General features: G+C 41.7%; 1 protein-coding gene across 1 annotated transcript in view; it reads left to right on the top strand.

The window, feature by feature from the left end:
- LOC121571963 (mitogen-activated protein kinase kinase kinase kinase 3) overlaps window positions 1–17,876 on the top strand; it is a 71,114-nt gene that overhangs the window by 26,354 nt on the left and 26,884 nt on the right. Inside the window, 1 exon segment of the mRNA XM_041883837.2 lies at window positions 3,208–3,265. Within this exon segment, the coding sequence (XP_041739771.2) occupies window positions 3,208–3,265 (58 nt within the window).

The following is a 17,876-nucleotide window of genomic DNA, read 5'->3' on the forward strand; positions in this document are numbered from 1 at the left end:
AATTTGGTTGAGGTTGGGGGATTGTGGAGGCCAGGTCATCTGATGCAGCACTCCATCACTCTCCTTCTTGGTCAAATAGCCCTTACACAGCCTGGAGGTGTGTTGGGTCATTGTCCTGTTGAAAACAAATGATAGTCCCACTAAACCCAAACCAGATGAGATTGCGTATCGCTGCAGAATGCTGTGGTAGCCATGCTGGTTAAGTGTGCCTTGAATTCTAAATAAATCACAGACAGTGTCACCAGCAAAGCACCCCCACACCATAACACCACCTCCTCCATGCTTTACGGTGGGAACTACACATGCGGAGATCATCCGTTCACCCACACCGCATCTCACAAAGACACGGCGGTTGGAACCAAAAATCTCAAATTTGGACTCCAGACCAAAGGACAAATTTCCACCGGCCTAATCTCAATTTCTCGTGTGTCTTGTCCCAAGCAGGTCCCTTCTTCTTATTGATGTCCTTTAGTAGTGGTTTCTTTGTAGCAATTCAACCATGAAGGCCTGATTCACACAGTCCCCTCTGAACAGTTGATGTTGAGATGTATCTGTGACTTGAACTCTGAAGCATTTATTTGGGCTGCAATTTCTGAGGCTGGTAACTCGAATGAACTTATCCTCTGCAGCAGAGGTAACTCTGGGCCTTCCATTCCTGTGGCGGTCCTCATGAGAGCCAGTTTCATCATAGCGCTTTATGGTTTTAGCAACTGCACTTGAAGACATTTTCCGTATTGACTGACCTTCATGTCTTAAAGTAATGATGGACTGTCATTTCTCTTTACTTATTTGAGCTGTTCTTGCCATAATATGGACTTGGTCTTTTACCAAATAGGGCTGTCTTCTGTATACCCCCCACAACTGATTGGCTCAAAGGAAATACATTCCACAAATTAACTTTTAAGAAGGCACACCTGTTAATTGAAATGCATTCCAGGTGACTATCTCATGAAGCTGGTTTTGGTGGGCGGCTCTCTCTTGGCAGGTTTGTTGTGGTGCTATATATAATAATGGATTTAATGGTGCTCCTTGGGATGTTCAAAGTTTCTGATATTTTTTTATAACCCAACCCTGATCTGTACTTCTCCACAACTTTGTCCCTGACCTGTTTGGAGAGCTCCTTGGTCTTCATGGTGCCGCTTGCTTGGTGGTGCCCCTTGCTTAGTGGTGTTGCAGACTCTGGGGCCTTTCAGAACAGGTGTGTGTATATATACTGAGATCATGAGACACTTTATTTAACTAATTATTAAGGTAATTGGTTGCACCAGATCTTATTTAGGGGCTTCATAGCAAAGGGGGTGAATACATATGCATGCACCACTTTTCGGTTATTTATTTATTTCATTTCACTTCACCAATTTGGACAATTTTGTGCATGTCCATTACATAAAATCAAAATAAAAATCAATTTAAATTACAGGTTGTAATGCAACAAAATAGGAAAAACGCCAAGGGGGATGAATAATTTTGCAAGGCACTGTATACACACACACACACACATAAATACATATACAGTATCTCACAAAAGTGAGTACACCCCTCACATTTTTGTAAATATTTGAGTATATCTTTTCATGTGACAACACTGAAGAAATGACACTTTGCTGCAATGTAAAGTAGTGAGTGTACAGCTTGTATAACAGTGTACATTTGCTGTCCCCTCAAAATAACTCAACACACAGCCATTAATGTCTAAACCGCTGGCAACAAAAGTGAGTTACACCCCTAAGTGAAAATGTCCAAATTGGGCCCAAAGTGTCAATATTTTGTGTGGCCACCATCATTTTCCAGCACTGCCTTAACCCTCTTGGGCATGGAGTTCACCAGAGCTTCACAGGTTGCCACTATTAATATATCTTTATTTTGACTCCGTTAATGTTGTCAACACAAATGCCACATCCTTTCCAACCTGGCATTTGTTAATTTAATATTTATGAATAATAATGAAATGCCATGAAAATAAAGAAGTGTAATGGCTTGTTTCAGATATGTTTTATTAAGAAGCATATCCATGTAAACAAGTCTACAAACAAAATTGTGACACCCCCCCAAGTAAACTTGGAGTCACGTGATGATACTGTGTGGTCCTTCCGCTACGACTCGGGAAAGCATGCCTTTTTATTAGGCTACAGATTAAATAAGATATGATGAACTTCACAGGGTGGTGAAAGTGCACGGTGATGAGGTTGATACTCCAATAAATATTGATGGTCTTATTCTGGTGACATGATAATCGATGCTTGGCTGCCGTTTGACAAATTAAAATAATCTTGCTCTTTTTGTCCATAATAATCTCATCATGTCGGCTATACCCGCACTGTATCTGCGAGCTGTTGGCTCGAGCGCACGTCCCAAGACCAGAGTGGAAAATGCGATGGAAACCCATTGAACAGTTTTTTTTATTCGATACATGGGAATTTAACCGCAAATATAATTTTATGTGCACTACGTCATCACCGCATAGAATTTTACTTGCAACAAATCAATTTGATGGAAACACTTCTGGTTGGAAAATGTACATATATTTTTTAATGAGGATTTTAGAATATTTGCATGAAAATCTGTCGCCAATTAGATGGAAACATAGCTCATGTTAGATTTTTCTGAGGCAGAAAATATTCCTTGAATTTCAGTCTCAAGGAATGACAATGTTTTCAGTCTGTTTCATTCTGTTTGGGTTTATTTTTCATTTAGGTTGGGTGATTGTGCAACGACTGTAACACATTCTCACAGTCTGATGGTTGGAATGCAATACGCTTCTGTTTGAATTGGTAACTGCTAACAGATTAAGTGTTGTAATGTCTTTGAATTTATTTTGCTTTTCAAAGGTGAATCATCCATCTTCAGTAATATCCATGTTCAAACGAATTTGTTAATGAATGTTTACTTGCCTCTTGAACTCACACACATCTCTTTGTATAGATGCTGGCTTAAGCTACAATAATATATTATTCTATTATCATACAATACTTTGGACATGTGCTAGTGTTGTTTAGTGTTGTTAGCCTGCAAGGCCAGTTGGCAGGTAAGCCATGTTATCCTACAGTAGCAGCCTACTTACGGATCTAGCCTACACTTTCTCAGGCTTAAAAACAGTGTTGGTCTGACAGAGGCCAGTCCTCTCTAAAGCCCAGTGTGTTACCCCTTACTGACAGCTGGCTAATAAATGCTCTCTCCTTTTTTGTCTCTCTCTCATCTCTTCTCCAGGCCCGTAATGTCAACACTGGGGAATTGGCTGCCATTAAAGTCATTAAGCTGGAACCTGGTAAGCCCTCTTCTCTCTCTGCCATGTGTCATCATCACTAATGTTTCCCTCTCCCTACTTCTCCCCTTTGTCCCTTTCTCCTTTCTCTTTTCTCTTGTCTTTTATCCCGGTCTGTCTTCCACTGTTACCCAGGTTTTCGCCAGTCTTTTACGAACCCATTTACAGTAGGCCGTCTCTTGTCGTCTTCTGTTGCAGAGGCATAATCACGTTTATTTTGTTAATCTCACCAGCAGCTGAATCTAATTATCCCTTAGAAAGACAAGGTCTTGTCTCTGTCTTAGTGAACAATTTAACAGTCAAATGTATGCCTTTTATGGTTTTCTCTCTCGTTATCTGTCATGATTTCCGCCCGGATGTTGGTTCACAGTACACTCAATTAATTATTTAGTTGGAACTATAAACATTGATTTGATGTTTTTGCTTTTAATTTATGAGCATTGTCATTCAAACACATCTCTCCTCTAAAGAGTTGATTTTCTGCCTATATTTAATTATTGAGTGACATTTTCAAAGCCCTTTAATGGAAGTGTATGGTGGCTGGTACATTCCGATCCGTTTCCAAAGTCTAGAGCACAGCTCGAGGGCCAAAGGAAATATCATGCAGCATGTGCAAACTCTCACACGCAGTGTCCCAGTTTCTGCTTCCTCCTTCATATACCTATCTTCAAACAAATGACGCTGCCACCTAAATATGTGTGTTTGCTTGTTTGAATGCATGTTGCCTGTTGAGTTTATTTTTGTTGCACACTGTAAATATATTTTTGTTGAGCACATGAATCTTCATTCATGCATCACAAAGAGGATTAGGCTAAGTTTACAAGATAACATCCTGATCTCAGTTTTTCAGTTCAAGTGGACTAAATCTCCTCTGAGTATTGTGATGGCATGATCCTCTTAAGTGATGCATCTGTAGAAGTGAGGGAGTAGCCTTGTCTGTCTACTGTACCAAGATGCTTTTTAGACTCTAAAGCTGTGTCTCTATTGCCTGTATGTGGGCCTTGTCCCATGATGTGCATCTAACCTGACGAAAGATGTTCACTCATTGAGATTTATATTTTGATATAGTCTAGCTTTTAAATTGCTATGAATTTAATCTGAAGGAAAGAATGAGCTTTGCCACCTAATGTCTCTGTTATAGGCCTAATAGTTAAAGATTAAACATTAAGAGAGATCAGGAATTGGAATGCACCCAATGTATGCTAGGTACCAGATAAGACATTAGGAACACATGGAATGCTTCCCACATTGTTTTAATTGGCAGTGAAATCCATTTTTAAAAGGCTGACACATGGAGAACGGTATGGTCTGTGTCCATTTGTATCAGCCCCTGAACTAATATCAGTCAATCAAATGTATTTATAAAGCCCTTTTTACATCAGCAGATGTCACAAAGTGCTATACAGAAACCCAGCCTAAAACCCCAAACAGCAAGCAATGCAAATATAGAAGCACGGGCATGTTTATTGGTATTTTTTTAAGGGGGGTCAAAAGAAACCAGGAACTCTGGCTGATGTGACGTGCTCACGCTGGGAGCGATTACAGTGATGCCCCGGTGGAGTCAGGCCTGTCTCAGCTGATTTGATAGGGACAGCTCAGTCTCAGGCCTGCAGAGAGCATTAGTGCAGTGTTGAATATACTCGCTACACAGACACACACACACACACACACACACACACACACACACACAAACCAACTCTCCCTTCTGCATCATTGCTTCCCACCTGAGGAGACTGCAGTCACATACAGTTTGTGCAGGTAGACTGACCACCACATGGGTTCACCTCTCCCTTTTAAAACCTGCTTGGAAAGCCCTGCTCACCTGCCCCTGGAGGTATTCTCCTGGTTGGAGAATATCTTATTGCTGACTGTATTGGAGTGCAGCCTGTGTAGTTGTCATGCCCAGCTGAAACCCTAGAGTCATAACCTAAATGTGGGAAAAGAGCTGACAGCCAGCGGTTTTCAATAGCATTACGTTTGATATCTTAGCCTAATATTACATACTGTCTAGACGGGCACACACGTGTGTCCGCCATCGCGCGCATGTTGATTTTGTACATCCACACCAGACTCAATCCAGACAAGCAGGTTGAAATATCAAAACGAACTCTGAACCAACTATGTTAATTTTGGGACAGGTTGAAACATAAAATATTCATGGACATTTAGCTAGCTAGCTTGCTGCTGCTAGCTAATTGTCCTGGGATATAAACATTGGGTTGTTATTTTACCTGAAATGCACAGTCTTTTTTTTCAGGATCTTTGTAGAATTTTGACCCATTTTTAAGTCACAAAAACATTGTGTTCTCTACTCCGACAATTAATCCACAGATAAAAGGGGAAACCTAGTTAGTTTCTAGTAATCTCTACTCTTTCAGTAGTAGACGGCTTCTTCTTCTTCTGTGGACCTCAGTTTATCTTTCAATCACCCACGTGGGTATATGCTCCTAAAAACCAATGAGGAGATGGGAGAGGCGGGACTTGCAGCGCGTCAAAAGTCAAAAATAGAACCAAGTTCTATTTTAGCGCCTGGCTATGCAGACGAGCGTGAGCAGTTTAGATGAAATTATTGAATAACATGTACAGTGCATTCGGAAAGTATTCAGACCCCTTCCCTTTTTCCACATTTTGTTACGTTACAGCCTTATTCTAAAATTGATTAAAAAATCAATCTACACACAATACCCCATAATGACAAAGCAAAAACAGGTTTTTCAAAATCATCCTTGATGTTTCTACAACTTGATTGGAGTCCACCTGAGGTAAATTCAATTGATTATATAAGGTCCCACAGTTGACAGTGCATGTCAGAGCAAAAACCAGGCCATGAGGTCGAAGGAATTGTCCATAGAGCTCCAAGACAGGATTGTGTTGAGGCACAGATCTGGGCAAGGGTACCCAAAGAATTCTACAGCATTGAATTTCCCCAATAACACAGTGTCCTCCATCATTCTTAAATGGAAGAATTTTGGAACCACCAAGACTCTTCCTACAGCTGGCCGCCCGGCCAAACTGAGCAATCGAGGGAGAAGGGCCGTGGTCAGGGAGGTGACCAAGAACCTGATGGTCACTCTGACTGAGCTCCAGAGTTCCTCTGTGGAGATGGGAGAAACTTCCAGAAGGACAACCATCTCTGCAACACTCCACCAATCAGGCCTTTATGGTAGAGTGGCCAGATGGAAGCCACTCCTCAGTAAAAGGCACATGACATCCCACTTGGAGTTTGCCAAAAGGCACCTAAAGGACTCTCAGACCATGAGAAACAAGGTTCTCTGGTCTGATGAAACCTGGATTGAACTCTTTGGCCTGGATGCCAAGCGTCACGTCTGGAGGAAACCTGGCACCATCCCTACGGTGAAGCATGGTGGTGGCAGCATCATGCTGTGGGGATGTTTTTCAGCAGCAAGGACTGGGAGACTAGTCCCAGTTAAGAGGGGAAAGATGAACTGTGGTTTGTTGTTGTTCTCTCTCTGTGTTGTCACTACGCTAGCTGTCAGGCTGATTGTTCTGTAAAAAGGCCATTGCGGATGCACACTCCATGGAAATATAGTTGTCACAGTCGGAGGATTGTGTTATTGTTCACTAGCGCAATAACTTTATTTATATTTTTCTCTGAAGGGTGTTCGAGAATGTACTCACATTCTTTCCAATGTCTCTGTTCCCTCTTGCGTGTGTGTGAGCACGTTTTTCAAATGGCTGTGCTTCTAAGTAGGTTTGTCACGATGTGGGTGTATGTTTATGTTTGGTGTGTGTTACCCTCACTCTGTATTTATATAATGGGATGACTACAGCACAAGTTTATGGAGTTTGGCTTCAGGAGATATGGAAATGTCATACTTCACACTTGTGCTTTTTCTTACATGTTTCAAGGTTTCTTCTCAAGCTTCCCTTCTGTTGACAACTGAGTTGCTTAGCTTTGAGAAAAGGTCTTTAGCTTTGATGACTTCAGACAGTTCTCAAACAGTAAGCTGGAATAAGCAGCTGAAATGGGGTGTTTTTCACATCCATCCACGTTTACGTATGCAAATCCTTACATGTCTGACTGCCCCAAAAACACAGCTGCCACACTTTTTATTTAGAAGAAAGTTAGACTTTTTGTTTTGACTACTTTGTCAGGAGGCAGGACTTGTATTACCTAATGTTCTTCTACCTGCAGCAGCATTCTGAAGTGAAACTGCTAATGGTATTTGACTGATTAAACATGAGTCCCTATGGAACCATCAGGGTGTTCTGTATGTTTTGCTGTTTGGACTGGAGCACCCATCAGAACATGTCAGGATTGACTGTCTTAAATAATAATATGCCATTTAGCAGACGCTTTTATCCAAAGCGACTTACAATCATGTGTGCATACATTTTTACCTATGGGTGGTCCCGGGGATCGAACCCACTACCCTGGCGTTACAAGTGCCATGCTCTACCAATTAAAGCCCGGGTTCTTGAATAACAAACTAGTGTGTGATAAAGATCTATTTTAAATCCTCACAGTGAATAGGCTACTATCGATTATAGGTGAATCCAGTACTATACGGGCCACAGGGTCGTTCCATGTCATTTCAGAAGGCCATGACACGCACCATCTCAGATTGTTCTGAAATCATTTCTGTAGTTCGAAACATAAGATTAGCATTCCTGCAACATTATTTTGTTGAAATATAATTTGATCTCTGAGAAATTAAGCTAATTGATTTAATTTATAGGATTCATAGAATATTCAATAAATATAGTACCTAACATCTGATTTGGACCAAACTTTTTTCTTACGATGGGTAACTTATGAAGAATCCAAAGAAATTGACAAGAGCCACCCACGGACCCCCCCACACCCCATGCCAATCCCAACCCAACAATGAGTATACAGTATTAGTTCTCTATGTCTGACAAGTAGTGTGGAACTGCGGCTCGATGTATTGTTTATTCATCCTATGTAACGTATTCTGAGTGAATTTGGTGATGTTTTTTTCCCCCCCTTGTTCAGAGAAATGTCATTGAAGTTGTTAGGTTTATGTCCCATCCTACATCCTGATATTACCAGCTTCTGACCAATAGATGGTGGTGTTCCTGCAATGTTAAAGTGATAGTTCACCCAAATTACAAAATTAAATTGGTTTCCTTACCCTGTAAGCAGTCTATGGACAAGGTATGACAGCAACCCATTCTTTGTTTTTGTTTACCTAGCCACTGTTTCAAATGCTAACTTTTTAGCATTTTTGGCACAAATCCAATGCAAGTCAATGGCACCTATTAGCATTTTTGCGCTTCATATCCAAATCATCTATAAATAACATCCATTGAGTTACACAATCCATTTTTAGATACTTTAGGATGATTTGGACATAGTGTGAAAATGCTAACATGGGTACCATAACCAAAGCATTGGTTGCTGTCATACCTTGTCCATAGACTGCTTACAGGGGAAGGAAATCAATATGTAAATTGTGTGAACTGTCCCTTTAACATTGCTGGAACAGCACCGTCTTGTGGTCAGAACCTGCTAATTATCAGGAGGCCCCACAGGGGTCCGTGCTCAGCCCCCTCATGTACTCCCTGTTCAGCCATCAACACAGCAATGGTAGGCCTGATTAACAACAACGACAAGAGCATTCTGTTTGGCTGTATCACTGCCTGGCATGGCAATTGCACCGCCCGTAACCGCAGGGGTCTCCAGAGAGTGGTGCAGTTAGCCCAACTCATCACACTGCCTGACCTCCAGAGTCCAATGGCGGCGAGCTTTACACCACTCCAGCCGACGCTTGGCATTGCGCATGGTGATCTTAGGCTTGTATGCGGCTACTCGGTCATGGAAACCCATTTCATGAAGCTCCCAATTAACAGTTATTGTGCTGACGTTGCTTCCAGAGGCAATTTGGAACTCGGTAGAGTTGACATACTGACTTGTTGAAAGGTGGCATCGAAAGTCACTGAGCTCTTCAGTAAGGCCATTCTACTGCCAATGTTTGTCTATGGAGATTGCATGGCTGTGTGCTCTATTTTATACACCTGTCAGCAACGGATGGGGCTGAAATAGCCAAATCCACTAATTTGAAGGGCTGTCCACATACTTTTGTGTATATATAGTGTATCTCCAGGCCATCCGACTGTTAAACAGTCACCACTAGCCGGCCTCCGCCCAGTACCCTGCGCTGAACCTTAGTCACTACTTGCCGGCTACCACCCGTTACTCTACCCTGCACTTTACACTGCTGCCCTATGTACATTGCATTCGGAAAGTATTCAGACCCCTTGACTTTTTCTTAATTTTGTTACGTTACAGCCTTATTCTAAAATTTATAAAAAATATACAAAAATCGCATCAATCTACGCACATTACCCCATAATGACAAAGCAAAAACAGATTTTTAGAAATGTTTGCAAATTTATAAAAATTAAAAAACAGATACCTTATTTACATAAGTATTCAAACCCTTTGCAATGAAACTCGAAATTGAGCTCAGGTGCGTCCTGTTTCCATTGATCATCCTTGAGATGTCTCTACAACTTGATTGGAGTCCATGTGATAAATTCAATTGATTTGACATGATTTGGAAAGGCACACACCTGTCTGTATAAGGTCCCACAGTTGTCAGAGCAAAAACCAAGCCATGAGGTCTAAGGAATTGTCCGTAGAGCTCTGAGACAGGATTGTGTCGAGACACAGATCTGGGGACGGGTACCAAAACATTTCTAAAGTATTGAAGGTCCCCAAGAACACAGTGGCCTCCATCATTCTTAAATGGAAGAAGTTTGGAACCACCAAGACTCTTTCTAGAGCTGGCCGCCCGGCCAAACTGAGCAATCGAGGGAGAAGAGCCTTGGTCAGGGAGGTGACCAAGAACCTAATGGTCACTTCCAGAGTTCCTCTGTGGAGATGGAAAATCTTCCAGAAGGACAACCATCTCTGCAGCACTCCATCAATCAGGACTTTATGGTAGAGTGGCCAGACGGAAGCCACTCCTCAGTAAAAGGCACATGTCGGCCTGCTTGGAGATTGCAAAAAGGCACCTAAAGGACTCTCAGACCATGAGAAACAAGATTCTCTGGTCTGTTGAAAACAAGATTGAACTCTTTGGCCTGAATGCCAAGCGTCACGTCTGGAGGAAACCTGGCACCATCCCTACGGTGAAGCATGGTGGTGGCAGCATCATGCTGTGGGCAGGTTTTTCAGCAGTAGGGACTGAGAGACTAGTCAAGATCGAGGGAAAGATGAACGAAGCAAAGTACAGAGAGATCCTTGATGAAAACCTTCTCCAGAGTGCTCAGGACCTCACACTGGGGTGAAGCATGACCTTCCAGCAGGACAACGACCCTAAGCACACAGCCAGGACAATGCAGGAGTGGCTTGGGGACAACTCTGAATGTCCTTGAGTGGCCCAGCCAGAGCTCGGACTTGAACCCGATCTATGATCTCTGGAGAGACCTGAAAATAGCTGTGCAGTGATGCTCCCCATTCAACCTGACAGAGCTTGAGAGGATCTGCAGAGAAGACTGGGAGAAACTCCCAAAATACAGGTGTGCCAAGCTTGTAGCGTCATACCCAAGAAGACTCAAGGCTGTAATCGCTGCCAAAGGTGCTTCAACAAAGTATAGGGTCTGAATACTTATGTAAATGTGATATTTCCGGGTGTTTTATTTTTTATACATTTGCAACAAATACTAAAAACCTGTTTTAGCTTTGTCATCATGGGGTATTGTGTGTAGATTCATTTCAGAATAAGGCTGTAACGTAAGAACATTTGGAAAAAGTCAAGCGGTCTGAATACTTTCCGAATGCACTGTATATAGAGTCATTGAACACGGGTCACTTTAATAATGTTTGCATACTGTTTTACCCATTTATTTGTATATATTGTATTCTAGTCAAGGCTCATCCTATATAACTACTGCTGTACACACCTTTTTCTATTCATATGATGTCCATACTGTCTACACACCGTTTTATATATATATATATACAGTACCAGTCAAAAGTTTCATTCAAGGGTTTTTATTTTTTAAAACTATTTTCTACATTGTAGAATAATAGTGAAGACATCAAAACTATGAAATAACACATATGGAATCATGTAGTAACCAAAAAAGTGTTACACAAATCAAGAAATATTTTATATTTGAGTTTCTTCAAATAGCCACCCTTTGCCTTGATGACAGCTTTGCACACTCTTGGCATTCTCTCAACCAGCTTCACCTGGAATGCTTTTCCAACAGTCTTGAAGGAGTTCCCACATATGCTTAGCACTTGTTGGCTGCTTGTCCTTCACTCTACCGTCCGACTCATCCCAAACCATCTCAATTGGGTTGAGGTCGGGGGATTCTGGAGGCCAGGTCATCTGATGCAGCACTCCATCACTCTCCTTCTTGGTAAAATAGCCCTTACACAACCTGGATGTGTGTTGGGTCATTGTCCTGTTGGAAAAACAGATAATAGTCCCACTAAGCCCAAACCAGATGGGATGGCCTATCGCTACAGAATGCTGTGATAGCCATGCTGGTTAAGTGTGCCTTGAATTCTAAATAAATCACTGACAGTGTCACCAGCAAAGCACGCCCACACCATAACACCTCCTCCTCCGTGCTTTACGGTGGGAACTACACATGCGGAGATCATCCGCTCACCCACACCGCGTCTCACAAAGACACAGCGGTTGGAACCAAAAATCTCCAATTTGGACTCCAGACCAAAGGACGAATTTCCACCGGTCTAATGTCCATTGCTCGTGTTTCTTGGCCCAAGCAGGTCTCTTCTTCTTATTGGTGTCCTTTTAGTAGTGTTTTTTTTTTTGCAGCAATTCGACCATGAAGGCCTGATTCACACAGTCTCCTCTGAACAGTTGATGTTGAGATGTGTCTGTTACTTGAACTCAGTGAAGCATTTATTTGGGCTGCAATTTCTGAGGCTGGTCAGTCATGGTGTGGGGTGGCATTTCTTTGGGGGGGCCGCACAGCCCTCCATGTGCTCGCCAGAGGTAGCCTGACTGCCATTAGGTACTGAGATGAGATCCTCAGACCCCTTGTGAGACCATATGCTGGTGCGGTTGGCCCTGGGTTCCTCCTAATGCAAGACAATGCTAGACCTCATGTGGCTGGAGTGTGTCAGCAGTTCCTGCAAGAGGAAGGCATTGATGCTATGGACTTGCCCGCCCGTTCCCCAGACCTGAATCCAATTGAGCACATCTGGGACATCATGTCTCGCTCCATCCACCAACGCCACGTTGCACCACAGACTGTCCAGGAGTTGGCGGATGCTTTAGTCCAGGTCTGGGAAGAGATCCCTCAGGAGACCATCCGCCACCTCATCAGGAGCATGCCCAGACGTTGTAGGGAGGTCATACAGGCACGTGGAGGCCACACACACTACTGAGCCTCATTTTGACTTGTTTTAAGGACATTACATCAAAGTTGGATCAGCCTGTAGTGTGGTTTTCCACTTTAATTTTGAGGGTGACGCCAAATCCAGACCTCCATGGGTTGATAAATTTGATTTCCATTGATAATTTTTGTGTGATTTTGTTGTCAGCACATTCAACTATGTAAAGAAAAGTGTTATTTTAGTGTTCCCTTTATTTTTTTGAGCAGTGTATATAAACGGACTCTGACATTGCTTGTATTACTACACTTTTGGAGATTGAAACCCAAGCATTTCTCAGCACTTGTGATAACATCTGCAAATCTGTGTACTCGACCAATAAACTTTGATTTGATTTGACATAAACCTAACAACATCGATGACTAATTTCACATCCCCAAATGTGGGTGGCATTTTACCATTTCTTTGCATTCATAATGTCTAAGTAATTGTTAGAAAAAAGTTTGGTGCAATTCGGATCTTAGGTACTATATTTATTGAATATTATATGAATGCTATAATTTAAAATGGCCAATTTGGGTGCAATCAGTTAGCTTAATTTCTCAGATCAAATTATACAGTATTTCAAATTATATTCCCACAGCATTTGTAGCTACAGGGTTTATTGATGTATACATTGAACGGTCCCTTATAGTAGTGTATGTATGTATGACAGAACAAAGTGTTTAGTACTGTTTTGGCTTAGTCTTCAGTGATTGATTGTCTGGAATGTTAGTTATGCAGGACGGAGCGTCTGATGGGCTGGGTATGGATTTCAAAGGCAGGAACGGAATACCTGAACCCTGCAGTGAGGATTATCAATCCTCCTGAAATGTTGATATTTCATGTGAAATACTTCCTATCCAATTGAATTCTCTTTTTCTCTCTGCTCCTCTCAGTGATTATGAACTCTCCCACTGGTAAGCTGTGTATCATTACCTTGACATGCTTTTTAAAGACCTTGAGCTTCGTTTGATAAGCCTTTGCACCGGTGCACCTGTCATTTTCAGCAGGCATTAAAAGACAACAATCGAAGCCTAAAAATACGGCACTGTGTTTGCACATCATCTTCAGATTTATTTTACTTCTCCCAGGGTTGAGTCCAAGGAGATCCGCGTGTACAACTCCAAATGTTCATGGCAAGATCTTATTGACATCAATGCATGATTTAGGCAAAAGCCTGTAAATGGCAATTGGATCTCATTCAGGATTCGCCCCACAATCCTTATTTTACCTCTGTGCTGTAACCTATGATTTTCCCTTATTTTCCCTTTTGTGTTGCCCTTTGTTATGCTTGAGAGGTGACCTATCAGAGCCATTTCTGACACAGAGCCAAGTTGTGATGCTGCAGCTTCGGGGTGTAAACACTGTGGTGTAGCTGGAGGATATACAGTACCTAGAGAAATTATTCACACACCTTTACTTTTTCCACATTTTGTTGTGTTACAGCCTGAATTAAAAATTGATTAAATTGAGATTTTGTGTCACTGGCCTGCACGCAATACCCATAAAAAGCTGAAATGTCTTGAGTCAATAAGTATTCAACCCCTTTGTTATGGCAACCCTAAATTAGTTCAGGAGTAAAAATGTGCTTAACAAGTCACATTAAGTTGCATGGACTCACTCTGTGTGCAATAATAGTGTTGAACATGATTTTTTAATGACTACCTCATCTCTGTACCCCATACATACAATTATCTTTAAGGTCCCTCAGTCGAGCAGTGAATTTCAGACACAGATTCAACCACAAAGACCAGGGAGGTTTTCCAATGCCTCGCAACGATGGGCACCTATTGGTAGATGGGTAAAAATAAAAAGCAGACATTGAATATCCCTTTGAGCATGGTGAAGTTATTAATTACACTTTGGATGGTGTATCAATACACCCAGTCACTACAAAGATGCAGGTGTCCTTCCTAACTCAGTTGCCGGAGAGGAAGCACCATGTGGCCAATGGTGAATTTAAAACAGTTAGAGTTCAATGGCTGTGATAAGAGAAAACCGTGGATGGATCAACAACATTGTAGTTACTCCACAATACTAACCTAAATGAGAGTGAAAAAAAGGAATCCTGTACAGAATAAAAATATTCCAAAACATGCATCTTGTTTCCAATAAGGCACTAAAGTAAAACTGCAATAAATTGGGCAAAGACATTAACTTTGTCCTGAATACAAAGCGTTATGTTTGGGGCAATTCCAACAACACATCACTGAGTACCACTCTTCATATTTTCAAGCATGGTAGCTGCATCTTGTTATGGGTATGCTTGTCATCGGCAAGGGAGTTTGTTAGGATAAAAAGAAACATAATAAAGCTAAGCACAGGCAAAATCCTAGAGGGAAAACCTGGTTGTCTGCTTTCCAACAGACACTGGGTGACAAATTCACCTTTCAGCAGGACAATAACCTAAAACACAAGGCCAAATATACACTGAAGTTGCATATCAAGATGTCATTGAATATTCCTGAGTGACCTAGTTACAGTTTAGACATAAATCGTCTTGAAAATCTATGGCAAGACTTGAAAATGGCTGTCTAGCAATGATCAACAACAAACTAGACAGAGCTTGAAGAATATTAAAAAATAATACTGTGCGAATATTGTATAATCCAGGTGTGCAAAACTCTTAGATTTACCCAGAAAGACTCACAGCTGTAATCGCTGCCAAAGGTGGTTTTAACTTGTATTGACTCGGGTGTGAATAATTATGTAAATGTGAAAGTTCTGTATTTCATTTTCAATACATTTGCATAAAAAATCTTTTTCACTTTGTCATTATGGGGTATTGTGTGTAGATGGGTGAGGGGGTAAAAATGATTTAATCCATTTTGAATTCAGACTAACACAGCAAAATGGGGAATAAGTCAAGGGATATGAATACTTTCTGAAGGTACTGTAGCCTAGCCTACCATGTCCCAGTGACAGTGTTCGCACTTAGCAAGCTGTGTGGCTGCTTGACAGCTCAGGGCACTAGAAGGATATAGGTGGTTATTCTGGGATTTGCATGGATTAATCATTTGGCTACTGACCCACATTAATGTATAGCATGTTTTAGTGACTGGAAAGGGTTAAACCTCTTCATACATAACATTTTACATTTTAGTCATTTAGCAGACGCTCTTATCCAGAGCGACTTACAGTTAGTGAGTGCATACATTTTTCATACTGGCCCCCCGTGGGAGTCGAACCCACAACACTGCCGCTGCAAGCGCCATGCTCTACCAACTGAGCTACAGGAGGCCTAGTTTATAAGGCTTATGTGAATGATTGTAGATGTGTCCTAGCATGTATGCCTTTTTGTCGACTGTGCTTCTACACTTCCTGTCAATAGAGCTGCTGGGGGCCTCGGGTCAGACTCCTTACCATAGTAACAGAGATTTGCCTTCGAGATATGGGTCAGGAAGGGCACTAATTCGCTCAGACATTCACAGATCTGAAGGACTTGACAGTGACAACCAGATAAAGACTGAGATCCCAAGCCAGGGTATCCATCAGACAGTATAGCTTCACCTCGGGGTCAAAGGGTATGATGACAGTAAGGGGGCTATGTAGGCCTACAGTTGAAGTCAGAAGTTTACATACACCTTAGCCAAATACATTTCAACTCAGTTTTTCACAATTCCTGACATTTAATCCTAGTAAAAATTCCCTGTCTTAGGTCAGTTAGGATCACCACTTTATTTTGAGGATGTGAAATGTCAGCTTTTATTTATTTAATCACATTCCCAGTGGGTCAGAAGTTTACATACACTCAATTAGTATTTGGTAGCATTGCCTTTAAATTGTTTAACTTGGGTCAAATGTTTCGGGTAGCCTTCCACAAGCTTCCCACAATAAGTTGGGTGAATATTTTTAGCCCATTCCTCCTGACAGAGCTGGTGTAACGGAGTCAGGTTTGTAGGCCTCCTTCCTCGCACACGCATTTTCAGTTCTGCCCACATTGTCTATAGGATTGAGGTCAGGGCTTTGTGATGGCTTTGTGTTGTCCTTAAGCCATTTTGCCACAACTTTGGAAGTATGCTTGGGGTCATTGTCCATTTGGAAGACCCATTTGCGACCAAGCTTTAACTTCCTGACTGATGTCTTGAGATGTTGCTTCAATATATCCACCTAATTTTCCTTCCTCATGATGCCATCTATTTTGTGAAGTGCACCAGTCCCTCCTGCAGCAAAGCACCCCCACAGCATGATGCTACCACCCCCGTGCTTCACGGTTGGGATGGTGTTCTTCGGCTTGCAAGCCAACCCCTTTTTCCTCCAAACATAACGATGTTCATTATGGCCAAACAGTTCTATTTTTGTTTCATCAGACCAGAGGACATTTCTCCAAAAAGTACAATCTTTGTCCCCATGTGCAGTTGCAAACCGTAGTCTGGCTTTTTTATGGTGGTTTTGGAGCAGTGGCTTCTTCCTTGCTGAGCGGCCTTTCAGGTTATGTCGATATAGGACTCGTTTTACTGTGGATATAGATACTTTTGTACCTGTTTCCTCCAGCATCTTCACAAGGTCCTTTGCTGTTGTTCTGAGATTGATTTGCACTTTTCGCACCGAAGTACGTTCATCTCTAGGAGACAGAACGCGTCTCCTACCTGAGCGGTATGATGGCTGCATGGTCCCATGGTGTTTATACTTGCATACTATTGTTTGTATAGAAGAACGTGGTGCCTTCAAGCGTTTGGAAATTGCTCCCAAGGATGAACCAGAATTGTGGAGGTCTACAATTTTTGGCTGATTTCTTTTGATTTTCCCATGTTGTCAAGCAAAGAGGCACTGAGTTTGAAGGTAGGCCTTGAGATACATCCACAGGTACACCTCCAATTGACTCAAATGATGTCAATTAGCCTATTAGAAGCTTCTAAAGCCATGACATCATTTTCTGGAATTTTCCAAGCTGTTTAAAGACACAGTCAACTTAGTGTATGTAAACTTCTGACCCACTGGAATTGTGATACAGTGAATTGTAAGTGAAATAATCTGTCTGTAAACAATTGCCAAAACTATAGTTTGTTAACAAGAAATTTGTGGCGTGATTGAAAAATGAGTTTTAATGACTCCAACCTAAGTGTATGTAAACTTCCGACTTCAACTGTATGTGTGGATATGCCAACTACAATATTCACCCACATCCATTCTGACTGTTGTCAAAGATGGTTCTGAGTTTGGATGGATGTGAGTGTATTGTATGTGGATGTGGATGTGTGTGTGTGTGTGTGTGTGTGTGTCTCACAAGTTTCACTTTAAAAGTGTTTACAGCATATAGATGGTCCT

Source organism: Coregonus clupeaformis, chromosome 1, assembly GCF_020615455.1.
Source record: "Coregonus clupeaformis isolate EN_2021a chromosome 1, ASM2061545v1, whole genome shotgun sequence".
Lineage (NCBI taxonomy): Eukaryota > Metazoa > Chordata > Actinopteri > Salmoniformes > Salmonidae > Coregonus > Coregonus clupeaformis.